The 27,172-nt window shown below is 41.0% G+C and overlaps 1 protein-coding gene across 7 annotated transcripts in view; it reads left to right on the top strand.

Moving 5' to 3' along the window:
• The window catches only part of MCF2L (MCF.2 cell line derived transforming sequence like), a 146,832-nt gene that overhangs the window by 5,343 nt on the left and 114,317 nt on the right, over positions 1-27,172 (top strand). The window contains exon 1 of one of the 7 annotated variants that reach the window (XM_063149932.1): positions 5,836-5,971. The exons of 4 other annotated variants lie outside the window; for them this stretch is intronic. In XM_063149932.1, coding sequence (XP_063006002.1) covers positions 5,881-5,971 — 91 coding nt within the window. In that variant the 5' untranslated portion in view covers positions 5,836-5,880. Of the gene's footprint in view, positions 1-5,835; positions 5,972-12,698; positions 12,797-17,427; positions 17,755-27,172 lie in introns of those variants that run through there. 2 more of the 7 variants (XM_063149936.1, XM_063149933.1) reach the window with 2 other exon arrangements.

The following is a 27,172-nucleotide window of genomic DNA, read 5'->3' as shown; positions in this document are numbered from 1 at the left end:
GTTTTGATTGGTGTGAAGTACATACTCAAGTAAGATACAGAAAATATTATGTGTGCAGGGTTAGCATTTCCCATTGGTGCAGACTATTTGCCTATAAATGTCTTTACAAGTGTGTTCCCTGGCTGGCTGCTGTAGGACTGGTACCAATCTCAGCATGTGTTTGTGAGCCAGTGTTTTTATGTGTTAGCTCAAAGAGCTGCTTTTTATTAAAACTGAGTTTCAACTGAGGGAATTTGGCAAATTCTTATGAGCTTTACTCCTCAAAATGAGACACGTTTAAAACTAATTGGAATAATCTGTCTAACAACATGGAAAAGAAAGCCTTTGCGTGGTAAACCTCTTCTGTGTCGTGTTGCTGCTCTGAGGAATAGAGCAGTGAAATCCAGTCTGATTAAAATCAGTAGGAGTCTTGTCAGGATTTTCGTCTTAAGACTTCTAAGCTGTACAAGTTAACCACCCTCTTAAATGAAATTAATATTAAACATCTTACTGTAATTCCCTATTTCCTGGGAATTACAGCAGATATGGAATATATAAAAATAACTTCTTGTTCAGTACAGGAAGTTAGAGCAGAAAAGCTTCAATAGTGTAAAAACTGGCATTGCCAGTTAAAAATGAGCTATGCAGAGGTAGTTTGGCAATGTCAGGAATAAAATTCTGTGTGTGTGTATTTGTGCATCTATCTGTCTGTCTGTCTCTGTCTTTGTAATTAAGTGCCACACTTGATGGATTTTCAGTTCAGCTGCTGCTTGCTGAAAAAAAAAACATTTTCGGGAAATGGTCCTGCCTGAAATTGCTCTTAGCTTTTATCAAAGGCATATTTAATTCTTTCTTCAAAGTTCTTTGAACTCTGTTGAGAAATATTTCAGAGATGTCACAAACACAAGTTATAGGTGTTCTTTGGTTTATAATCTATTTAAAATCTATAGCCATTTAATCAGAAGGGAAAGCAGTAACATTTAGTTTATTGAGAAAATTCCTAGCTTTTGTGATGCATCTGAATGTAGTGAATCTTTCTCTTTTTATTTAAATTATGCTTTGCTTTTCAGATATTCTTAGTGCAGGATGAAGCAATAGATGCTTGCTGAAGCTAAAGCAGGAAAGCTTTGTCAATTCTGTTTAGTCCCTGACATGAGTGAGTACCTTTGTGCTTTTGGTGCCTCAGGTGGCTCCAAAGAAATTAGAAAAGTGTCTAAGCAGCAGCATAATTGAAATTCAAGAGGGGTTACATGTCTGACCTGCTTAGGCATTCTGTAAATTCCACTTTCCTGCATCTGTAGGCAGCTGATATCTTTGTAAATCTGCTTGATTATAATAAATAAACAGAAAAAAACCCCCCAAACTCTATATTCGAAACTGACTTATTCTGTAAGGGCAGGCTGCTTGCTGGTTTTGGCATTTGCTCCTTGAGAAGATGGAGAAGTTGTGAATGTAGATGTTAGGTCTTGGATAGGTGCAGTAGGAACCATCTGACAAGGTCTCACATGCTGCCTTAAAATCATATCAGTGTCATCTACGTATCTGTAGGGAAAATGTGGGGTTACAGAGCCTCACTGGCTTCCAGCTGGACTGTTTGTGCTGGACCGTTTGTCATGGAAATAAATTGCTTTGCCTCAGTTCTAGCCAATACCCAGATTAAATGTTGGTTCAGTTGTTGCCTCTGGCACTGAGGAATTACTCAGGGCTGTTTTATGCAAATGCACAGATTTTCTGGGGCTAATCAGTGCACTCTCAGCATTTAGGAAGTCAAGCCCTCATTGCATGGGAGAAGGGAACTTTGGTAAGAGAAAGAGCTGAGAATAATGAAATCCAATATTGAAGTTTCTTTTCAACACTAGTTTTGCTTTTTGCTATAGCTGGAAGCAATTAAAGTTGTTCAGTGAGAAGTTATATTTTCTCAGCTCAGCTTATATCTGTTTAAGCCTATTTCTTGATCATAGGGGGCATTAGAAAAATTGTGATTCTTTAAAATTATTTGTTGTACATAATTAGATTATTGTAGTCTTCAAATGTCATCTTATCTAATTATTGATCACACTAATATGTTTTCCACTGGCATTGCTAAACAACTATACAGAGAAGAGGAAAATAAATTTGATGTGTATCTGGAGTCTGTCAGTGAAAATTTCCTGCTGTCGAATTTGTGCAAGTCTGTTTTGCCAGGACTTACCTGGGGAAATGTAATTATTTACTGAGTGTGTGGAGAAAGGAGGGGAAGGCTTTGTGGTATCCCTGCAACATGTGTAACTTCCATCTGAAAATCGTCTTGGAGCTACACTGAAAATGACAGATTCAGTGAAAAATAAGGCATCTGGGATTAACTGCTGCCCAGGAAACCTGTCCAAAGGTGAAGGTTTTGGGGAGAACACATTAGTGGTGCTTCTGCTGAGGTTTCTTTGAAGAAGGGAGCAAGTCCTTGAAAGCCAGGCAGTCTTGCCAGCAGCTTCTGTTTCCAGGAGGGTGTGTGGATACACACATGAGGCCAAACACATGCAAAGAAGGTACTGGGGACTTTTGTAATGCTGTTAGGAATTGCCAAAAAACCCAATTGAAACAAGGCTGGTGGGTCTAGAAGCAGCTCTCTTATGCTGCCTGAAATCCTCTTCACTAGCATTCTTTGTGTTGTGGACAGATTTTTTTCTAGGTGAATTACTAGCAGTTGCTTTTTTCCACAGACAGGGCTTGCAGTCAGAGGAGTAGGGGGAAAAATATGGAAAAAAAATGCCACATTACACATGTTTGCTTTTGTTCTTTTCCCCCTTCCCTATTATTGCTTCTTTTGAGAAACACCTCCTTGTAGGACTCAGACTGTATGTTCTCTAACCATACTGTGTATTGAGATTTGCTGTTGGTGTGCTGTACTGTGCCTCTGTGTGGTTTCAGTGCAGAGCAATGGTGTCATGTGGTGTATTGTGTACCTGGGCATCCCTCATTGCACAGAAAAGGGCCTGTGCCTGCCCTTTTTACTGTTGCAAAACATGTTTACATAGGGAGGCTATCAGTGAGATTACAGGAGGTACCAAAATGACATCTGTGCGTGCAGCCAGCTCCAAATGGAGCAATTGGGTTTTCCTGTTTTACCAACTGGTGGGGTTCCAGCAGCACTGCTGGACTTTTGTTCTCTGCACTGGAAAGGAAGAAGCTCCCCAGCAGCATGTGGGAGAACAGTGCCAATGTTTGGGGCACTTCAGTAGCATTCAGGTGTTCAAAATCTGAGAGGGGGTAATTCCTTCAGCAGTTTTTCTGATGAGGACTGAGCTGCCTCATCACGGCTTCTCTTACCTTTGCCCAGAGCTGTAGGCACACAGTTTGTGGTAATTGGGAGTGGGGCTGTGGCTGAGCCCCATCCCCAACGGGCCACAGCTGTGAGCAGCAGGTGAGCAGCATTGACAGCAATGAGCCAGGGAGGGCCAGGGGCACTGACCAACCACCAAAGGGAGCAGAGGGCACACAGGTGCACTGCATCAACATGAGGGTATAAAAGGCTGGGCTAAAGGATAAGAAGGGCAGATGCTTGCAGCCTTCTGATGTGGTATGGTGTTACTCTGTATGGGTTAAAGCCATCTGAAATTGTTTGATGATACTCTGTGTATTGTGGCTCTCACAACTGCAATATGTGCTGCAACACAGAGCTCCTGTCATTCCTGAGGAGGCTGTCTGCAGCTTGGTGTGTGTGGTGTTCTTGAGCTGCTTCATGTGCCCTGCACACACCTTGTTTGGTTTCTCAAATGGCAGTGCAGTCAGCTTCCTGCAGAAGGGGTACAATGGTGTTGGGGTTCCTGACATACCCCACAGCAAAGTGAGTAGAAACTGGAGTCCTCTCCACTTTCCTCCTCAGCCTGGAAATCTGTGTGGATGCTCAGTCTGACTGCTCTTCCTGGGTGAAGGCACTGTAATGAAGAATTGGAGAGTCACTAGACTAGAGGGGGTGGTAGCAAGGGGAAATTTGGTTTGCTGCTGACTGTGGCCCCACCAAGTAAAGTCTTGAGTTTCTCTGTTTCCAGTAGCACTTACACTTCTAATAAATAATCACTTGTTTTGTGGTGCATGGTGAGTGCTTGGGGCAGAGATCCTGTTCTCATCTGATTGCATTTTAAAAGAGGGAATTGTGTAGATGTCAAAATCCGGGCAAGGGCTGAGCTCTGATTGGTGTGTGCCTTTCAGCAGGCAGGTGAGACACCAGTCCCTGCAGAAGGGCACCAACGAGGATGTAGCTGAGCTTGTCCCATTGCCATTTTCTTTGGATTGCTTAGGTGAGCGTGGCAGAAATATGGATTGTCCTGTGCTCCTCTCACAAGGCTCCAGGTATTATGTTCAAGTTAGGGAGTTTAGCCCCCAGTAGGTTCTATTATGAAAGGCAAATACTGGGTGTTATTAGGGCAAACTTCTTTGGAATCCTTGTTCTGAGCATTTATTAGGTTCATATGTGTTCATCTTGTTCTTTGTGAAGTTTTGAAGAACTTCTGCTTGGTCTGATCTGGTTGGTTTTTAGTCATTGCTGGTTGGAATCAGTTTGATGGGGTTTTCTTTATTTACTTATTTATTTTGCAAATCTGTGTAATTGTTAAACAAAGTGAGAAAATAGATTTAAAGAGCAAAAAGGTTTCATAATAAAACTCTCCCATGCATGAACTTGAAGAATATTTGAATACTTTTACTGGCAGAATTCTTGTCAACTGGTTCTGTTAGCCCAGTGTATCTAATATTCCTAACTGTGACATGTTATTTGTCATATATATGTCATTATGTAATATGATGTCTCCAAAGGCAGCCAGGAGTCAGTGCTGTCCTTCTGTCCACTTTTCTGTTTGGTTTGTTTTCCTTCTGAGGAGAAAGCAAATGCATATTTAAAAGTATTGCTCATTTCTAGTTTCACAGTGACTGCCAAAGTGATGCCAAAGTATCCAGAAATAGATACTGTAAGTATTTTATGCTCCTGTACCTGGCCCTTTAATCTCCTTCAAGAAATTGAATCTTGCCTTTCTGTGCCCAGTAGATGTTGCTGTTGATTCAGTAACACTGAAAGAGTACAAGTAGAAAAATGCTTTAGGAACTCTGAAGATTTATAAATATTCCAGTATCTTATTCAGAGAAAAGAGGCTACTCAAAAAACAAATGTAGTGCCTGTATTTTAATTTCTATATTGGCCTTCCAATCTGTATCATAAATGAGAAGTAAGCATTGTGTGTTACTGATTTAATGTCCTGTGGAAGAGCTGCATTGAAAGTGGATTTTGTACCTTGCATCCCCGTTATGGTTTTACTAAGTTTCTGTATTTTTATCCTCATCCCAAGAAGTGTGAATCATACCAATCATGATGATATCTCTGTAGCATGGTGCAATTTTGCAAAGCCATGCTGTATGACTGGAATAGGCATTCCTGTAGCCTTTCCCAAGTCAGCATTGTTTCTTGGGAGCTGGAGCCTTGCCAAGCTGTTGGAGCACTTTTTGGGATGAAAACCCAATGCAGAGGGTGGGTTTTGCACACTTCTATTGAAGGAGACAAAGCAAGGGAGGTAGGGCACTTTTGGAGAGGAGGAGAAGAAAGAAGAAAACATTTAAAGTTGCTGTTTACTGTTCAGTAAGGTCATGTGTAGGGGAAAGTTTTTAAATTATTTTTTAATGCAGTCTGGTCTTCTAACAGAGTTTGAGAAATAGTTTGTTATTGAGACCAAAAATGTGTGACTAAAATACTAAGTAGATAAGCTCACTGCTGAATTTTCATTCCCTGGTGTATGGGAAAACACCTGCAGCTGCTGGTTTCCTTGGTAACAAGTTCACTGCAAAATCTAAATGCACTGCACTAAGCCTGTCAATTGTACTGCATTTGAGGAGAGTTTAACATGCACACTTGGACCTTTTGATACACGAGTTTCTCAAATGCCCTGTCATTTATGCTGTTTTTGCATAAAATACCTAATTAGAGGAGATGTGCAACATGTTTTGGATTTTGGACAAAACTACAAAAAAGGTTGGTATTTACAAGTCTAAACATGGCCTCTGTATGTGTGTGTAAATATTTCCTTACAGCATCTTGTTTTCTGAACACTTTTAAAATCTTGCCTTTTAAAGCTCAGTGCTATTGCTTGCATATTGTTGAGTCTTAACTGCTTTTTGGAGTTGGAGATCAGAGAGCTGCTGAAAGGAATTGCCAGTACATGTGCCATATAATAGAATTTTGGCAGGAGATTGGTTTTATTTGTCTAAGTAATTCAACATGGAGTACATGTATATGTTCTCACAGATGAGTGGTTTTGCTCTGACTGAAAGGAGTATGATTTCATATATTGTGTTAGAAGATTTTACTGATGCTTATGATTAGCTTCAACTGTTTAGGTGAAAAAAAATCTATGGAACAGTGTGGTTGTGTTATTATACCAGAAAAAATAATTTAAAACCTGTATTGTTGTACTTTAAGAAAGAGAAACTGTTGAGAAAGTATTGCTAAAGAGTTTGATTGTTTTTCAGCAAGTATGTTTAGCAACTCTTCATTGTGTGTATGTGGATCACAAGTACATGAAGTAGAAGTCACATTTGTGACTGCCTTTCTGTTTGTAAAGGGGTTTCCTGTATTTATTGGGAAAATAACATACAGTACTGAGAAGACTAGGCAGTATAAAAAACAACAACATATGTTGAGAAAACATTGTCTGTAGCTTGTCAAATATTATAGCCATCTGGCAGTGACTCCATGGTGGGATTGCTCGCTAAAATAGGCTTTAGAATGTTTCATAAACTCCTTTTTCTTTCTAAAAGGAGGCAGCTGTTCACATGAAATGATGTATGGGTTTAGTTACTAGACTCTTTGCATTTGGGGTCATATTCATGAGTATTAAACAACCTTTGAATCTGAGACCTTACTGTGTTTTTCCTCCACAGATAATATTGCATGTCATTAATGAGATATATCTTTTTAAAGAGCTGTCTCTAGAAAAGACTTGAAGTTTTCATTGACTTTCTTTTATTACTATTTGTTTTGGGTCCTCTAAGTTAGTATTGCATCAGAAGGGTCCATGAGCTCTGTGTGTACAAGCTGAGCCTGTTGGGGAGATTGAGGAGGTGAGGAGAATAGGAAGATATGCTATCTTTTACATGAGAAACCAGTCTTTAGTTTTAAATGCTCCCTGGCACACGTCAGGGAAAAAGAAAAGGGACAAAAGGAGAGTGAAAGAACTATTTGTGCAATCAGTTATTTGTGTTCCATTTTCCAAATCCCATCGTACCCCTTCTTGCTGCCTTTGCACTTTGAAAAACATAGATAACAAACATATTTTTTTCTATTGTAGAGCAATCAATTTAGATCCTTGAAAAGTATGCTGCCTCATTCTGTGAAGGAATAAAAGTTAAACCATCTGCTTTTGAGAGCTCTTTGCTTGCAACCCACTGCACCACTGATAATTACTCTACGACATATCCCATTTGCACATACATGTGACAGTGAAGAGAAATCTGAAACTTAGAAAGATGAAGTAGAACAACAGTTTATACATGTAATTTTGTTCTATGGAAAGTGTTTGGATACTTCAGGAATCTCTGATGTCTGTATTTGATGACATTACTTCAAGCATTAGTTGTTAGGTTGTTTATGGTTATGCATTTATTTGGTTTTACAAACTAGGGCCTTCCAGACAAAGTTACATAATTGTTTTTGCTTCTGTAACAGGGGATGCTAGCAATGTCAGATCCTACCATGCTAAGAACTACAGATGCAAAAGTAACTGTTTCCCTAATGCCTGTCTTGTTTTTCTCTAAAGGATTGGTTGAGATCTTGAAGGAAGTAAATGGGTCTTGGGCGGGGGGGGGGGCTAGTGCAGATCAGTCTCTAGGGGCTGAAGAGACTCCTCCTTTCATGTGTGTTGGTCTTGTTATAATTTAGCAATTTTCAGGTTGGGCCTTCCATGGTATCTGGTATCCTTAAGCCTCATCTTTATGCTGCCCTTTGGAATTCTAGTTTTAAATTACATTTCACAATGCTAACCTCCCTGTTCTCCTTGCTGCTTGTCTGTGCCATGCTGATGCAGTGACAGTATTCAACCCTGAAAATGTTCTTCCTCTTGTGTGCACAAGTAGGAATGGTGAAGATAATGCCGTGTTCTTCTTCAGGGATTCAGATTTACCATGGCCATGATGTTTTGAGGCTCTGGGATGGAACTGGCAGCTGCATGAGTAATTTACAGCCCATTGACACTGATCTTGTAAAGAGAACACTACTGAAAGCAAAATTTTGCAGAAACAAACTTGAAGCCTTTGAGAAATGGCAAGAATACATAACCTGAATTTTTTTGGAAATCTCACTTGAAACTTTTAGATCTTATGAAACATGACATGACTCAATGAAAACAGGTACAGTGCAAGAGCAGCATGTTTACAAAGCAGCTGTTGAAAATACCAATGTTGAAGATACTTTGATTGCACTTCTTGGTGCATCCTGGAGATTAATAACCAGTAACTTTCTGCAGCTGACCTGACAGCATCTGGGTAGGGCTAGAAACCAATGTCTCCTGAACTGGAGTAGGAAATGGTGTACTGTACTCTGGGGCTGGCTCTGTGAGTGTGTCCCTCTGCATTAATCTTTGTGGATTTATGGGCCAGCTCTTGATCATGGTTGTGATATTTTTTAAAGTATTTAGTAATTTTAAAGCTTAAATTATTTGAAAGTAAAATCAAGGAAACCTCGTTTTTATCAAAAAATGCAGCAAAATTAAGTATTTTAAGTGAAAAACCCCCAGCATTGTATTAAGTTTCTCACTGACAAGCAAATCCTTGTTTTGGATTGGAAATAATTCTGAAGAGTCAAAGAGGGAAAATAAGAAAAAGCAACAGTGGTATGTAGTCAAAGAAACAAGGAAATGTATACATTCTTGGTTATATTTTTCTTTCCAAAGCAGTAACAGTTTAGGACTGTGGTCATTTGAGAAAACTAACAGTAGGACTTCTCTACTCCATATTTCTTATGGCTTACTCCATAAGCCTATTGAAGCAAAAATTCAGTCTTTCTGTTTTAAGGAAGTATGAAATGGTGGTTTGGATATGGCTTGCAATATAAAGAAACCTAGATGACCTTTTTCTTTCTGACAGTTCTACTATAGTGCAGCAGAGTAACTATAAACTGAAGAGTAGTCATTTTCCCTCATCTACTGAGGGGTTTGTGCAGATCATCTCCCAGGAAAGATCAGTTTAATTTGGCCTGTTTGAGAAGTACCATATTCCGTGAAGAATATTAAATGAAAAATAAAGGGGATCTGACAATACTATTTCAAACCCCCATCAAAAAAAAAAAAACAAACCCAACAGAACAAATGATTGTAAATTGGATATCGTAATTTTTGCTTGTCAAGAAATGAAAAAGGCCTTTTTTAGAGGCAATTTTTTCCCTACCTGGAGTCTTCTGCCACTTTTGATGGTACCTGTTGTATTAAGCATCCACCAGCAAAAAAAAGAAAATAATGCTATTTTATTTACTGAGGATTATTTGCATTAAAATAGACAGGGCAATAGATCTGGTAAGGAAACACAGAAGTTTTCAAGCTCTGTTGTAAAGGTCACAACAGCACCATTGCAGGACATGTGATGAGTGTGAACATATTGCGGCAAGACAGATCTTGTTTGGGGCATGGCCTCTTTGGCTGCAGGTGAAATATCCTTGTGGTTGTTGGAAATTACTTTCCTATTTCTAGATGATTAATAGAAATAGATTTCTAGATGAGTAATAGAAAGATTACTTTCCTATATTGAGATTTTTAAATTTTTCCTGTTTTGCATTAAGAGAAAGGCAAGTCCTTTAAGAGTGCTTGAGTTCATTCCAGGAGGGAGGGCAGCACCCAGTGTAGGGTGGTCAGCACATCTGCCAGAGGTGGGTCTGGCAGCTCAGCCAGGCCAGCCACAAACTGAATCTTCCCACCTCCCTGCATTCCCTGAGCATTGCACTGCTTCCTCTTACAAAAGGGAAAAGCTTTCTGCCACCCTAAAGCTGCACTGAATGCTACTTTTTAAGATGTATGAGCGGAAAAGGGTGGTCACATTTTAAGATCCATCCCATTCCATCCCTGGAGGTATTTAAAATCTGTGTAGAGGTGGCACTTAGGGACACAGTTGAGAGGTGGACTTGACAGTGCTGCACTAATGGTTGTACTCAATGATCTTAAAGCTCTTTTCCAACCTAATGGTTCTGTGATTTAAAAAAAGTTCCAAATTAAAGCTGACATCCTTCTACTGAGCCCTTTGTCTGTGTTAAAATTTGTCAGCCTGCTCCTCAGGGGTAAGCACTTCAGTTTTAGTCTGTGTAATCAAATTGAATGGTCCTGGAAAAACTCTGATTTTTTTTTTTTTTTATTTTGAGTAGGTTTTATATAGTTGATTGTATGTAAAATTAACAATTATATGTGGCAGTTAAATATCACTTTCTGTTGGAGAGGAATTTCATGAGTGTTTTAAATCAAACCTGACTTGAGTGGTAGACCTGCTGAACTTTTCTGTGTGCAGCTTGTTCTTTTGAAATAGGGATTTTTACAAAGTAGGGCATGTCATAAAATTTAGACTTTTAATACTCAAAATCTGAACACACACAAATAATTTGATTTAAAGCTCAGTACTTTTTAGGACACCTCAAAGGTTTGAGCACTAAAGAAATGTTGGACAGACTCTTTCGGAGGAAAGAAATTACTTTTACGACCTCTCATCCAGCATTTCATGTGAAAAGAAAATCATGCTAACAACAGAAGACAAAAGGTGTGTGTTTTCTGCATCCATTTAATTTCAGCATTTGCATACATAATACTGAGTCTGTGGCAGAATATGGCTGTGGCATCTCTGCACCTATACTCTACCATCTATTTAATTACCATGGTACCAGTAGCTGATCTTCCTGAAACCAGAGCTCCCTGGCATCCACTGTGTAATTTTTCTACATTTAAAGTACTGTGGTTTCATTTCTTTTAGGGTTGGAGTAGTTTCCCTTGTGAAGCCTTTCCTTTATACATATATATGGAAGTGTCCCAATGAAGGAAATAACAATGACGTTTCATTTCCTTCCATATTACTCCCTTTTGCAGCAAATTCATTCCCTGCTCACCTTTATGCTTCCTGTTCTCAGTCTTCCTAACTTCCTGCACAAAGTACTTCCTTCATCTGTAAAGATATCTCAGTAAACTTAGAAAGGAAGGGTCCTACTTGGCACTGCATTGGCAAAAGACAACATTCATTCATTTATTGCCATGCCTGCTTTTAGAGGAGTGCAGCTGTGTGCACATCTGGATAGTTTAGCTCCTCAGTCTTAAGAAGAATAAAAGACTGGAACACCCCTCAGCTGGAGCAGGGGCAACTGGAGGTGTTACATTAAATAATCTCTTTCAAGGCTGTTGGCTCTGCAGTAATTACTGGCAAAAAAGGACAAAGAAATCTGAATGAAGCACTTACAAAGTAACTTGGTAGTCTTTAGAAACACAGCAGACCAGTAGAAGAGATTCAAATGACATTTCATCCAAGCAAGGGAGGCTGGAGAAAAAGAAGACCCTGCCTGTTATGCCAGGAAGTATTGAAATCTGTGATCTGGTCAATCACTTTTAGTTAATTCAGGCTGAAGAGCCTTACTACAAAACTTCACAGCAGCGTGAGAAATGCTTCTCTAGCATGAAGCTGACACAGGTTATGAAAGAAACAGAATAGGGAAAGTTAGTAACTAAATTAAGCTTTAAGAACTAATTGATGTGGAGGTTCTTTTGCTTTGTTTTGTTGGGTTTTTTGGGGGGAGGGATTTTGTTTTTTAAGGAGAGGCTAGATTGCAATTGTTGGGGGAGGAAGCAAGCTGTTTGGGGAAGACTTGAAAGTACAGGGAGCTGGATTGTGGCAATATTGGGCTAAACTGGAGAAGAGGCAATCAGATCGAGAGGCGTATGTTTGTTTTCATCTATCTTTTACTACTTTTCAGCCATGAGCAATAATGGAAAAGGAAGGGGAGGGTGAAGCTTTTCCCCTACTGCTGAGTACTTGATCTGGATGTCACCTCAGCCTAATCCCTGTGTGGGGATATCACACATCCCAGATGAGGGAGCCTGGAGAGCAGCTGCCAGGACCTCTTCTGTATGGCACATACTTTCTCAAAGAAAAATTTATTGAGTTTGAGGAGACACTGAGGACTAGATGGAGATTTGGTAAATTATTATATTAATTAAACAAGGCATAATTTTGATGGAACTATTCTATTAACTGCTCCTGCACATCTGAAAGCTTCTTCAGTCTGTTATGAATGAACCTTGCCCATATGCAAGGCTTTGTATGAGTGTTTTGAGTGTCAAGTTTTTAAGAAGAAAAACTTTGATTTTTTTGTTTCCCTCCGTCCTCCATGTATTTGCTAAGTTCTCTGTATTTCTTGAGATTGTGAATCTAGGAACAATTTTCTCCTTGTGAAAGAGTGAGGTGTTGCCAAAAGCAGAATACTGCCATCTCTGCTTATGAATCCCAGTTTCAAATCCCAGATGCTTTACATAATAAAGCCTAACTGGGCTGATTACCAAGAGAACTCAGTCATTCAGGGAAATAAAAGGGAAAATCCCTTTTTTTCATGGAGGAAGCACTCGTGCCAAGAGGAGGTTGAAATGTTAAAAATGCATTTTCTGTTTGGATCTTTCATATCAACTGTCCTGTTTCCCTCTTCTTTCCCTTTGATTTAAGACTGGGAATCAGTATCACCCTTGTGCAGTGGGTGTGTGTGGCACTTTTTGGTAGGATCTGAGAGGACCTAAATTTATAAAAGCCACGTTCAATGGGTCTCTTCCCTCTCTGCAGGAGTCCAGCTTAGGTAAGTCTCCCTGGCTATGTTTGCAGTGTCTTTGGAGAGCACTGGTGCCTGGGTGCTGCATTTCTCAGCCCACCACCCTGTCTGTAGAGTTCTGGGGATGTGGTGGGTGGGGCCATGCAGGCTCGGCTGCCTGGTGCCGACCCTGTGGCATCTCTAAAAGCTGTAAGGGATGTTTGGCAGGGCATTCAGCTGCACAGGCACAACTGTGCATCCATATGCTCTGCCTCCTCCCTCTGCCACAAGCGATGGGGCAGGGCCCGTGCAAAGCGGCGGCAGGGAAACCTCGCTGTGTTTCCATTTCTTGTAGTGCTGCTTTATAGTCAACGCAGACTTTTCCTGGTGCTGCAGCCACTCTTAGGCTCCATGGGTTAAACTGGAAGCCCTCTTGTGGATTAGTAATTGTTTGAAAAATAAGAAATAGAGCGTTGATTGAGGTGGTCAGTTTTCTGTGGGTAGAGGGGGAGTTGCTGGTGGAGACAGGGATTTCTGCAGGGGTTCCTGCAGCTGTTCAACATAATCCTGAATGAACTGGAAATGGAAAAAAGCGTAGAAAGAGAAAATTTGCAAATGTGTGAAAATACTTATTCAAATAGTAGAATTCAGTGCCGAGTGCAAACTGATGGAGGATAAATTGGTGGTGATAAGTAAGTGATCAGTAGAGAAGGTGAAATTAATTGCTTCTACAAGTGATGCAGATGAGAAAAGAAAATGATGTTACCCTCACTGAGAGACCTTGACTGGCTGTGAGTAGTTCCCTGCAAACAGCAGCAGCTCCCTTGGCATTCAGTGTTGGTCCAAAAGGCAAACAAAGCATTACAAACCCCTGAGAGGATATATGAGAACAACAAAATCCTTATGTCACTGAGTAATCTCTGCTCTGCCTGCTTCTGGAGTACCATGTCCAGTTTTGTTCCCTTTGTTAGAGTAGAATTAGTGTATGTGGAGGAACGGAGCAGGCGGTCAGAGGTATGGACTTGCTTTTATACAAATAGGAACTAATTAGTGTAGGAAATTTTCTGTCTGAAAAACAGGCAGTTGGAGGAGACATAATATCACCTACAGTGGCAGTCTGTGTAGTCATGAATGGATTGGGGATGTGAAAAGAGAGTGTTTATTTCCTGTAGGGTTTTTTTGGGTTTGTTTGTTTTTGTGGTTTGTTTTTTTTTTTTTTCTTTTCCACTGCTTCACAAAAGAGAAACTGGGGCACACAGAAAACGTCCAGGAAGGTAGTTTAAGCAAAACCAGTTTTTCACACAGCACACAGTTAAATTTTCGGACTCACTGATAGCTGATATTACAAAGATTAGCATAAAGTTAGCAGAGAAATCTTTAGGTATATTGTTGAAAGTATCATTTGCTCGAGCAAAACTGATTACATGATTACATGTTAATGGCTTATGGTTACCAGTCTGGCCCCCCAACATGAGTGGATAGCTGTGTGTTACTTCTGAAACATTTTCAAAATAGCCACCATTTCTTGAAAAACTAGGTCAACATATTTGGGTGAAACTATTTGGAAATAAAATATGTGTGATGCTGCTGTGTTTGAACAGGATTTGCTGAAGACTACAGCCAAAACCAAAGTAAAGTAGAGAACTGAGGGAAAAAATAATGTTGTTGGAGCTTTCAAATCTAATAGAAGTTTAGAAAAAAGTCAATACAAATCAGGTCAAATATTATACCCATGCAGCAATGGAAATCGATTGATTAAATTAAATGCATTTGTGCCTCTCATTATCTTTGCAGTTTCACTGAAACAGACCAGTAGACAAAAAATGTTTCCAATGCATTTTTAACTTCTAAGACAGAACTGAAAGGCTGTGCACTCCTCAAATTTCTTTATGAATTCCTCTGTTGCAGCAGGGGCTTGCCTGGGACTGGTGAAGATATTTTGCTGAAGACAATACATTAGCAGAAGTTAAAAATCAGAATTCCAGAAGCAGCTTGAATTTTTAATTAAAAAAATAATTGTATTGTATCTGAAAAATTACACCAAGTCCTATTGTATTTACAGACTCTAAGTTCTAGAACTGGGCATCAGTCCTTTTACTATAAAATTCTAATTAGGCATGAAATGTGTAGGACTGTAATGGCATGTTTAATTCCATACCATGGTTGTCATGATGATCTGAAGGGGTGTGGGGATCAAGTTAAGACTTAAAGAGTGAAAACTGCAGTAGCTCTTCCCTGAGATAGTCATGTTGTATTTTCAGGACTGTTTTGATTCCATGCATAGCTCATGGTCACATACTGGATTGCTTCACGTTGCAAGAAAGCTCAGTTGGGTTTTCCTGTTAAGAGTTTATTTTAGTTAGTTTAAGGTCTGTTTCTTTAGTCTGACTCACGGTTGTTCATGAAGCCATGGATGATCCTGTGTCAAACCAGCAGAGATAATAATCCCATATTTGGTTAAGTATCTTGAAATAATCTCTGTTTCATTCAGTAGAGAAGCTATGCCAAAGCTTCTTACTCAGGAAGACAAGGCTGCCTGATTTCCATGAATGAAAATGATTAAACAAGTACATGATTACAAATAACCCACTTTTAGGTAAACTAACTTTCAGCCCAGCTAACTGAACCTTTCATGTGGGTGCTGTGGTTATGCTTTGCATATTTGGAATTTGTTTGAAGGTGTAGAAAGTATATACAAAGTGGCATTGTTGGTGTAACTGAAGTTTAGCTAATGTATTTGGGTTCTCCATTCATTTTGCACAAGTGTAAGTTATTATATGCTTGTGATTCTGAAAGTTGGCTGGTTGATGTGGTAAAATTCTTCACTACTTTTTGTCTTCCTTTTTGTTATTTCACTGAGAAACTCCATGGAAAGATGGACTTGGATATATGGGAAGCTTAAGCAGTCTGCTGATTCTCCAAGGAAAACATGAAATTACTATTGAATTGAGTCAGGATACTCAGGGAAATCTGGGATTGAGCTGTCATCTTCTCTTGGAGCAGGTGCTTATGAATGAGTATGTTTGCTGCACTTCTTGCTGCACCAGGAAACAGTATAATCTGACAAGTGAGCTTTGCTGTTCTGCATATGCAAAAATGCCTTAGGCCTTTAGCTTGCTGCAGTAACAAATCCCATTGGCTGTCTGGCATCTGGAGTTCTCGCTGGGCTGTCTGTGGGTGCAATATGGTCACCCAACTTTTGTTTGATGATGAGCCTCAGCTATCCCAGTGCACCTGCAGAGATCTCTCATGCATTTGCTCCTCCTGGGTCACCACCAGGATGCCAAGAGCCTGGTCTGGTAATCGTGGTCTTGCTGCCCATCACTTGTTCCTTTGCATAAATGCAGTCTCAAATGGTAGTCACATAAACAAATTACTTTTTGCATACAAAGTGCCTACAGATCCTGTTTTTCAGTGGTAATATTTTGTTATGGAAAAGCTTGACTGAAGACTTCATTTTGTCATTTCTATTAATATTGAAATGGAAGCATGTATGGCTCTAGTCATAGCCAATACATGGAGCTGCTGTGGGCCTGTCCTACTTTGAGTGGAAATAATGTGAATTAATGTAGTAAATGAATTATCTCAATTAATTTTATTGGCAGAGGAAGCCTAAATAATTTGACGGGTTCTCTTAAAAACTTTTTTTAGTTCATGTCCCTTCTAATGATACTGTTGAGAGTAATGAACAACTCATTACAGGTGTCCACTTATTTACCTCTGGGAGGCTGCTATTTTTACCTGCTGTATGCAATCTGTAGAAAAGAATCTTTTTCTTAAATAACACAGCACACTCCTTTTAAACATAATGAAAAAACCTCTCTTTCAGCCATGTACATTTCGTTAATGTTGGTTAAAAATTAGGATGAAACCAATGGGATGATTAGAGGACAGGGGGAACTCAGCAAAATTCAGCATCAGCAAAACCCTGCAACAATGAGATTAGTAGGCATCAAGATGATATTTGGAAATAAAAAGTGTTAAAAGCATCATAGTTTCAATCTTGTAAAACAGTCTGTATAAAGGCAGTGAAAATCAATTATGAGGTGCAGCTGTATAGAGAAGCGTTGTACTGCTTTCAGTCTTGTAGGTTTTTCTGTGTCCCTGGAAGTTTTCCAGTGGTACTATACCCTCTGTAGTAAGTGGAAGTTTATGAGGTTTGGTTTTCCTGGGTGCCTTCTGCAGCAGTTCTGCTGCCATACCCCTTGAGGGGTCCACAGATCCCGACTCTGAAACCCCTTTGCCTAAGGTGGGAATACAGTTGCTGTGGAAATAGAGATTTCACATAGTTATAATACTGCTGTGGCACAACATTTAAACAGACTCCTCCAAAGATTCCAGAAGACGGCTGCGTTTAAAGGAAATCTGAAGTCCTTAACCTTCAAAAATGACCGGTCCAGACCGAAGTGGACTGGTGAGAGCGGGATCTCCTTGGCGTTGTCAGTGGGAAGGTGTTTTCCTTCCAAGCTGCCCATCGTGGCAGAGTCTGGCAGGGAGGTGGAGGAGCCCCGGCGTTCACGTGAGTGAGGCTGGGGCGTTCTGCGAGCGCGGCTGCTCCCGCGGGATGCGGCGCTGCCTTCCCAGCCCTTCCCTTCCCAGCCCTTCCCTTCCCTTCCCAGCCCTTCCCAGCGCCTCGCAGCGATCGCGGCTGGCTGCGGCCGCACGGGCAGCGGCAGACAAGTTCGGAGCGCTCCTGCTGCCACCAGCACTCCCGCCCCGGCTGTCCCCGCCTCGGCCAGGCTCTGCCAGCAGGGAACGTGGGCTCCTGCCTCCCTTTGTGCCGAGGGGAGCCGTGCGGAGCGATTGAAATGCAGGGCTGCGAGGCGCTGCTGTAGCGGGCTGCTCTGGGCCTTTTTCCCTTCTGCCTCCTTTAATCCTTGAGCAGGGGGGGCAGGCTTGCTGTGGATTCTTTTTGTTTTATCTGAGAATGAGATGCTGGCTGAAAATTGAAGAAATGGCCCTAGAAGAATTGATGCAAAGATTAAATGCGGTTTCCCAGTGCGCTGGTAGGAGGAGCTGCTGGTCTTAAATAATGTGTTGTGTGGATGCTGTTAGTGATTTTGTGGGATTTACAGAAAATCCTGGCAATCCGACTAGCTTTCTTTATGCATGCTCTCATTAATAGGAAAGAGAACATTAAGAGCTTTTGTCAGCAGGTTAAACTTTCATTGATATTAACACTAATTAACATTTTTTAGTGCTTAGTTATTCCTGAAGCATGCTTTAGAACATCATTTTGAGTAGCTGTTAGCCCAGTCATGTACTCCAAATGAGTCTTGATTCCTTTTTTATCTGACTCGGCTGTACCTAAATTGGGGGAATTACAGATTTGTCTTGTGAAATGGGTCTGATATGGAGCAGTGAAAAGCTGAGCTGACTGTAAGCCAGTATTTTGGGTGGCTCTAAATTGCACTTCCATGAGAATGAAGAGTTGCATGAATTAATCGTGGTCAATGTAGTTTTACATCTGTATGGATTAAAAATTAGAGCAGATCTCCTAAAATGCTTTCAGCACTGTAGAAATACTATGAAAATTTCCGAGATTGTTTTATTTGTTGAAAATGTAAATGCTTGTGTGTTCAAAACTAGAACTAAGAAGCAGTGCAGAATGAGGTGATCTTTGATTAGATCTAGAAGTGTTATCCTGGCTATTGCTCATGCAGAGAATGTGAACATATTTCAGAATAAAAAGTTACCTGGAAAGACAAGAGAGATGGTTTTTGCATCCTTTGAAACTGTTTGGTTTGCCCTTTATTCCTGGTTGACAGATGACAGAAGTGTTGCATCTTCTTGTCACGTGAGACAAAACAGTGATTTGAAAATACAGACTATTATATGGTATTACTCATTGCAGTATAAAAACTTGGAATTTATCTTCCCCTTTTCCTAGTCTGCTGTTGCCTAAGGGTGACTTTTTCATCTTTTTCAATTTCCATGTGGTGGAAGCAGATAATTAGCAAGATGGCTGATGCTGTAGGCTGATGAATACACAGATTAAAAGACAAATATGGAATGAACATGTCAGCTGCCTCTGTTTTCTTGGACAGGGAAAAAATATATTTTACCTTCTTAACAACATTTTTTGGGGGGGAAACAAGATTTGATCTGACAAGAACAAGCATTAAATTACAAGGTCACATACACATTTTTTCTCCTTCCTTGTTTTTCCTGTTGATTATCTTCCTATTTTCAAAACATGTCTTTATTAAATATCTTGATATTTGTTTCATTTCCTGTTTTGGTTTTCTGAATGCTGAAGAAGAAAGCCAGACTGATATTTGCTAGGGCATACTGTCTGTTGCAGTTCATTTTAGTAATTTGTGCATTACTTTTTCCACTCCCATGAAAATGCTGATCTATTTTTTTTTTTTTTTGTGGCAAGACAAATTTTAAGAATGTGTGCTGTATTTGGTTGGGAATGTGGGAGCCTTTTCTTCCTGAGCTGAAGGAGAGGGAGGCTCCAGAATGGGAGGTTTGTCTGTGACACTGCCTGTCTCTCAGCTGTGCAGCTGCAGGTACACTGTGACCTTCATGTGAGCCACCAGCAGCTCCAAATGCTGTTTGCATACTTGCTGGCAGCTCTGACCATGTGCTGAATTTTTAGCTTGTTAAACTTGCATATTTAAAGAAAAAAAAAAAAAAAAGAAAAAAAGGAAAGGCAGACTTTACAGGCAATTTCATACTCATGTGATTTAGCTGGTCCCTCTCCTCCCCCTTCTCTTTCTTCCTCTCTGTTATAATCTTTATGCAGGTATTCTCAGGCCACAGGCAGTGCTTTTATACAGCCACTGGTTGTATTTGCAGGTGACTGTTTCAGGTTTCCTTTTTCTCTCCCCCCGTCCCTCCCTTGCTGCTTTCAGGTTGCTCAGTTTCTCTGTGGCTGTCTCCCATTCTTGGGCTGTACACTGTCCTTGGGTCTGATTATCCTCTGTCTGCCTTCACAGCCCTTCTGTAGGTTCAAAAACCTTTTGTAAGCAAAGATTTCCTTAACAGCCCAAGATCATGCTCTGACTTTTTCAATAGCTCCGTGCTCAGGAGTAATTGAAATGCAGAGGTTCCCCTGGCACAGCTGCCCACCTTCAGGCATCAGGGGATTTTCTCCTTAGTAGGATTCTAGGGAAAAAACCCAAATCTGTTCTTCTTCCTCAGCTAGTTGTTTTTTTCTTTTTCCTCTGAATTATGCTGCAGGCAGGCAGATATTTATCCCAGGTAGTTTGAAGCTTTTGACTCAGAAGAGGAATTCTAAAACCCTTGTGTGCTGAACAGAGAGAAGGAGGGGGTGTGTTAAGAAGGGAAGTCCTTCCACCTTCTGAGGTGTGCTGGTTGTTCCTGGGGGCCAGGGAGCCTGGAGCAGCTCAGCTCCCAGCCTGGCATCTCCCAGTGCCTGAGGTTGGAGTGGTGAGTCTGGGTGTGTCTGTGATCTTTCACTGTTCTACCAGAACAGCCTTTGTGCCTCTGGCTGCTTTCCCACTGGCAAGTCCCCTGTGTCAGTGTGGCACTCACACAACCTTTCTGGGCTACTCATCCCTCACTGCCACACCTGCACCTGCCTTAGAGATCCTGCTCCCTCTGCTCTGACCAAACTCTGCTTTACTCACATTCCCAGCCCCCCATGGTAAGTTATGACCTCTCTTACTCTCATAGCAATGTGTGATCCTCTCACTGATCCCTCGAGTGCCTTCCTGTGCCACATTTCACAAATCTGGACAGCTTTCTCTAGCAAAGCTTTGATTGATTATTTCTTGTCTTCCTCACCTTCACCTTATTCTCCAACACCTTACATTATCTTCTCCTTCTGGATATACTTAGCTGCCAAAATCATGCTCCCTAGTCTAAAATTATCATCTGCTTCATGTTCCAGCTCTGACTCCTCCTCCACAGTTCAAAATTACGTTGTGCCCTACACTTTGCCAACAACTGTAAAGGGTGTTCCCGTGGCATTTTCTTTTATTTTTTCCCAGATATGCTCCTCAGTCTTCCCAGCCACTTTCCCTCTATCAAATGGCCACCTGCACTTGGATGACAAGAATAATTGCTTTTGCTGTTCTCATATAAATCCATAAAAGGCAGAAATAATTTAAAGAAATTCTCTGGCTGGGTTTTTTTTCCTCATTAGAATTTTGGAGTTATTTCAGAAAAAAACCCCTGTGAAATCATTATCGATAGTGAAAAACAAAACCCTATTTTTTTCCATGTCTATTGTTTTGATGGATAATGGCATAATTTCTCTTTATTTGGATGTAGTTTTTATTTTTCTTCTTCTTTTTCAGTTCTGTTACTCTGTTAAATTCAACCCTCTTCCACAAATTTCTCTTTATGGGCAGGACTTCCCCTCCCATGGAGCAGTAGCTCAGAGGTTGAAGCCTGAGATGAGAAACAGTTCTGACCTGGGACCTCATGGATTGTCCAGATCACTGACTGCTGTGGGGATTGTGCTTAGGTCTCCCTTTGCTCCGACTGACACACAAACAGTGTTAAGGCACCAGCTCTCAGTGTCAGCCACTTCCCTACGTTTGCATCATTTGGAAGCCTTGCAGTGGCGTGTTTAGGTCGTGCAAACAGGCAATACAAATCTGACATTCCTAGCCTTAAGCTTGTGGAAGCCCCACTATAATGGTTTCTTTCCACCTTGGAAAAGTGCCACTATAGCAGCTACCATCTGTTTCCTCTCCTCAAACACAATTTTAATGCTCTGCAGAAAGAAGAAACATCTGCAAACCAAAGAAGGAAAACATGTGGTTCCTCAGTAACTCTGTGTGCAGTGCTGGTGTTTTAAGTGCAGGTAATGTCCCACAGCCATTTCAGTCACTTTTCAGTAGCTCTGCATTTTCAGTCTTAGTCACAGTTTGGGCCCAAACTTTACATTACATTTCCCTGGCTTTCTGTTCTTGACAGGCAGGCTTTTGAAGCTTTGAAGGCTGGCTCACCTGTCTTGACAAATCAGACACAGATGTGGGAGGAAGGAACTCACACACCGTCTCCAAGTACCCAGAATCACTGGGGTGAGTTAGATTATTGCAAGGACAGGAACATCCTCAGGCGTACTGAAGGGACATTTTAAAGTTGTGGGCAGCTTGGAAGGACCTGTTCTGTGTGTCCTGTCCTCCCCATTCCTACGCTCTAGTGAGCTTGCCTGCTCTTTCTTACCCTTGTAGCCTCTGTCCTTGGTTCACTTGATTTTCAGCTTTGGGAACTCAAAAAGTCTTTCTCCATGTGGCAGAGTGCTCTGTATGCTTCTGTTAATTTGGCAAGCAGGCAGGTCTGAGCATGAAGGCATTAATTTACTACTTGGCAACTTTGTCAGCTTTCCATGTAGCTGGTAGAGTTGGAGAGGTCCATGTGAGAGCTCTGAATCTGCAGGATGTGGGCACTCCACTGCACCCAGGTGCCTTTAGTGGGAGTGGGGAATGCCTCTGCTGGTATTAACTTGCTTGCCCTTTGTTTCAGCTTTCCTGCTGAAAGTAGAAAAAGCAGGCATGCCCTTCCTAACATGAAGTTTAAAATTTTAAAAGTAAGGGTGGGTGCTGCAGTTGAACAGACACAAGCATTTAGGAGTGCATTGCTCATATTTTCTGTGAGGATGGCACTGTCACTGATCCTGGGAGCACCTGCATGGCATCCATTTCTTGTCATATTCTAGCCTAAACCAAACTCTTTCTTTTGCTACTGAAACAGCTGAATCTAGTGAAACTAGTGGGAGTAAGTTCAGAGATGGCAACAGAATTGTCCTTATTAAAAGGTGCTGGCTGCCTTTTTGGGAATCTGAAAAAAAAAAAATTGATCAACATTAAGGTTGATTACATTTTTTTAACCAAACTATTATTGCTTAAATATTGTGTCCCAAAACACTTCATCACAATAGGGATTTTTTTTTACATACAACTTCCCCCCCTTCCAAAAAAACCCCAGTTATCACTGACTTCATATCCAAAAATAGATATTAAACAGTAAATGATGGCACATTTAGAAGGCTTTTCGGGGGATTGCGGGGGTGCATATTTGCCAGTCTCCTCTTCAGTTTATGGACTTTGAGTATATATACTTAAAGCTTGCAGAGCTGGGAGAGCCCTGCTGGGATTTAAGTACTTAGTGATATGAAAGAAGAAAAAAGCCTTTTCCTTTGATGTGTTTTTATAACCGTGGTGTGTCAGAATATTTTCTTGGCAGGAGTGCCTGGCACAGCTGCCTGCCACACTTCCAACCCCAGAGAGCCAAGCTGCAAGATTACCTCGTGCATATCAAATGACAGGGAACCTCTGCAGAGAAGGAGCAGCACAGAGCAGGGACAGTGTCTGCATGTAACACAGGCTGAGCTGTCTTCAAGGTGTTTGCTCTAAGCTGATGTGTAGGCCAAAATCTGGGAGTAGGAGGCATTTGGGTCATCACTTTTTCATTTAATGAAGATCAAGCCAGCTACTTGAGATTTTGTTGTTTGCGTGTCAGCTCCGACAACTTCTTAAGGTTTTCAGTATCTGAAGCATTGCATTTCAACTGGATGATTGAACCTGCTATTTTCAATATCTGGCTTAGTTCCACTGTTTCTTTTGTCTTGTCCCATTAAATAGCAGCTCTCATTTTGGACAGAAAGAACAGGATCTTGAATGCTTTTATATGGATAAATCACCTGTAGGTCTCCTGAGTTAACCCTGCAATACTGTGTTAGCTATTTTGACCTCTCTCCAGTTACTTATCCCCACAACTACATAGCTCAAGCATGAGCCACTTGGCTCAGCACACACAGGAATGCAGCTTTGTGGTGATGCAAACTGTCTGGAAATCCAGCCCTTAACACTGCCTTTAACAAGGCATGGGTGCAGCCTTCTCATGCCTTGTGGAATAGTCAGCCTAAGCACACAGTCCTGGGTGCAGGTAGAGATGGAATCATTATCTTGGAGGTTGAGTTCTCACACAGAGCGGGCAGTTTTGGACAATAGATCCCCTTAATTACAGCAGTCTTGGGTGTTAGTTATATCCTCAGTCTGCCTTAGCTGTTTTTTTTTTTTTTTGTTTGTTTTTTTTTTTTTTGTGAGTTTTTGTAATAATGCTTTAAATTGAGTTGTGGTGTTCCAGGGGCATGGAGCTGGCTGTTGGGCTTCCCACATGGTTCCCTGGAGCAGCAGGGAGCGGGACACAATGAAACCCTTGCTGCAATGAAGAAATGTTAAACTTGGTCACACAAAGGTGTAACGGGCTGTGAGTTTCAGCAAGGGAGAAAGCTGAAATGGAAGAGCCTTGTGATAGCCATCCCCAAATGTTTCTACCTTCATGTGAAGGTTGATGGTGCTTGAGCTTGGTAGGAGCCAGTGTGATGGTCCCTTAGGCATTTAAACCCCTTTGAGGACACAGGGCAAGGCAGACTCTTAGTAGAATGTGGCACTCAAATTGTGGTGAGCTGATAAAGCACAGTGCAGCATGGTACTGCAAGGTTTTGAAGATTTTGGTGTGTAATTCTGCTTGGCAGCAGTCAGCCTTTTTGAAATTGATAATCTGGGCAAACAGGTATTTGGCAAGTTGAGAACTGCACTGCTGTGTAATAAGTAAGCTCCTGTTTTTCACCTGTGCTGTTACTTCAGGGCTGTGCATGCTGTCACCCTTCCTGTGCTTGAGGCATTTGCGAAGTGACAGTTTTACTAAAAGTCTTTCTGCCTTCAGCATTTCATGTGGCAGGCAGAAAATTTGCACTGAGAAGTGACTGTCCTAGTTCTTTTAAAGTCTCAATTCTTGTTGAGCCAGAAATGTATCTTCCTTTTCTTTCAATTCCTGCCTATCATCTGATGGATTTAAAGGGAGGGTGGCTTTGCATATGAAACACCAAGATAATTTATATAAATGGCGATTGATGAGAATACACATAGCTGATTTTAAAAATTACACTTCAGGCTACAGCCTTCATAGTTAAAAATATCAAAAGATAAATTGCAGCCTTTTTTGTAAACACTCCTATGTCTGGCTTCTGGGATGAACAAAGGTATTTCCCTTGGTCACTATTTTGTCCTGGTCTGCTGGTTTTCTCTCCAGTAACCCTATGGTTAGGTTAGCTAACCATACTTAGCTGGTCATTTGAGGTTACCCCATGTCATATGCCTTGTGTTTGAACAAGAGCTTTGTAAAACCAGTCTTGTATCAGCTATTGGCCCATGAACCACATGAACCAGTGTGTTGTGTGACTGGTTTGTTTCCTCTTTCTGCGTTTACCTTGCATGTGTCATGGCAGGCACGATGCCTGCTGAAGCAACTGCTGTGAACGGCCCTGCCAAGCTGAAATGTTCCTTCTGGCTCTGTATCCTGCTCCTGTGGAATACTTGTAATTGAATTGGTTGTTCTCTATTTCCATTATCTTAACATTTGCAATTTTCAGATTCACTGCAGTGAAGAGAGTCATTTGGTAATTCATGTGGTGAGGTGAAAGCTGAGTGGGTTGTTCTGATTCCCTGTCTGCCCCTGAGAAGTGCCTGAGCTCTCAGGTGTCTCAGGTGTGGGAGGGAGGACACAATTTACCCATCTTGTATCCTCTTGTTAATACATACATGGATTCCTCTCTCCAAACACTGGGTAATTCTTCTCTGGCTTTTGTTTTCCATCTCCAGTTGAGTCTGGAACTTGGTTGATGGATTTATAAAAGGAAGTTTGATGCTTTCTTACTTGGGATTTCACTTTTTTGAGACACTTTACTCAGCCTTCAGCATGTTTGTAATGGCAAAGTACATTTATATAAAATACTCTATTCTTGTTATAATACTTTAAAAACAAAACAAAATTAAAGGTCTCACCCAAACATTCAGTGAAATAAAGTAGATAAGAAAGGATGTTTATGTTTGGGAAAGGAATTTTTCCAGCTTAGTTTGAGAACTGTTGACAATGGGAGAAGGGGAAAGATGGGCTAAGGGAGCAAAACAGGTATGTTTGGTTATGCAGCTTGGATGAGAACAAAAACTGGCAGAAATGAGATATAAAAAGGTTCCCTGGATGTTTTGCTCATAGATGGGCATTTAGTAGGACATGAAGCTGGGTCTGCATAATATACTGTCTGAAAAATAATAACTTTATGTTCAGTAGTTAGGATGGAATATGACCTACATTCACAGAATCACAAGAGTGATGAAAATTCATCATCATTACTTTATTCATGCTTGAGTACATGCTAGGCTCTAATTATGAGATAGCTCCAGTCTGCTTAGGACCCAGACATTTACTGTGTTCCTGACACAGGTGGTTTTGTTGAGGACAGCCACAGTCAAAAATTCCATTTCTGGGTTTTGTGCAACAGCTGCTGAGGCTGCAAGTGACCTGTGGGATGTACATTGGAGTTCTGATATTAAAGATTTGAAGGTAAAGAGAGGCAAAGAGCATCTGAGTGCACTGGAGGGATCAAAAGGAAGTCATCAAAGTTGTTGATGGTTTTCAAAATGCTGCCAACAGTGACATGAAAAAAAAAAAGGACCTTTCCACATCAGATAATTCACTTGTGAAGTAAAGGTAAGAAAAAAATACAAACCAACACATAGCTTTTTAAGCTTTCTAATTCTGTACTTTCATCATTTCCTTCTGCTGAGTCTCCTCAGTGCTTCCTACTCCCAGCTCATGCTTTACTTGCCTTTCAAGGTCATTGCAATCTGCATCTGACTTCAGTGCCATCATTGTTTCAAAGTCAATTCCTTTGAAAATTGTATACCTGAATTTCTTTGAGACCACGAAGCCTGGAGCAGGAGAGGGATATTAATAGAAACTGCTTCTCTCTGTTGTTATATGAAGACAGAAGATGAACTATTTCAGTGTGGCAGTGGGAGGTGTTTTTCAAAGCAATTGTTTACATTTTTGATCTAACGGGAATTAAATAGGTCTGGGTGGTGCAGAGAGCTGCCATAATTTTGCAGAAGGAGAGTAAAGGTGCACATTAAATGCTGCATTGCTAATTTTGCAAGGTGTGCTTAGCAATTATCCAAGTTAAAGTAGTGCTAACAGTTCCCACTCAGCCTTCAGGAAATCAGGAGGAAACTTTGCAGCATCCTACCACATGCCTTTTAAAACATGGAAACAGAACAATTACTCAGAGCTGTATTTGATACTCTCTTTAAACACCCTTGAACCCCACAGTGATTCTTTTGAGACAATGGTCTAGGGCTGAATTCAGTAAAGACTCTGCTTGACATTCATGTGTCACTGCAGGGAATTCTTATTGGAGATGGTGGGAAGAGGCAGGATTTCAATTTTATCCCCAAAGGAAGGTAAGAGTTTAGAGATCCAAGAGTAGCTGGAAGGGAAATGCAGGTATTTGAGACAGGCCTGATGTGTGACTGCCAAGGCAGGAAGGGGTGTGGGTGTTACCCTTTGGCACTTGGATTGCAGAGAAGCCCCTCCTGTTCCCCCACATTCCCTCAGGAGTTCCTCTCCCATCCTTTCCCATCAAGTACCTCCTGACTTTCT

Source organism: Melospiza melodia, chromosome 2 (assembly GCF_035770615.1).
Source record: "Melospiza melodia melodia isolate bMelMel2 chromosome 2, bMelMel2.pri, whole genome shotgun sequence".
Classification (NCBI taxonomy): domain Eukaryota; kingdom Metazoa; phylum Chordata; class Aves; order Passeriformes; family Passerellidae; genus Melospiza; species Melospiza melodia.
The sequence above is the reverse complement of the archived record's forward strand: the minus strand, read 5'-3'. Positions and strand labels throughout refer to the sequence as shown.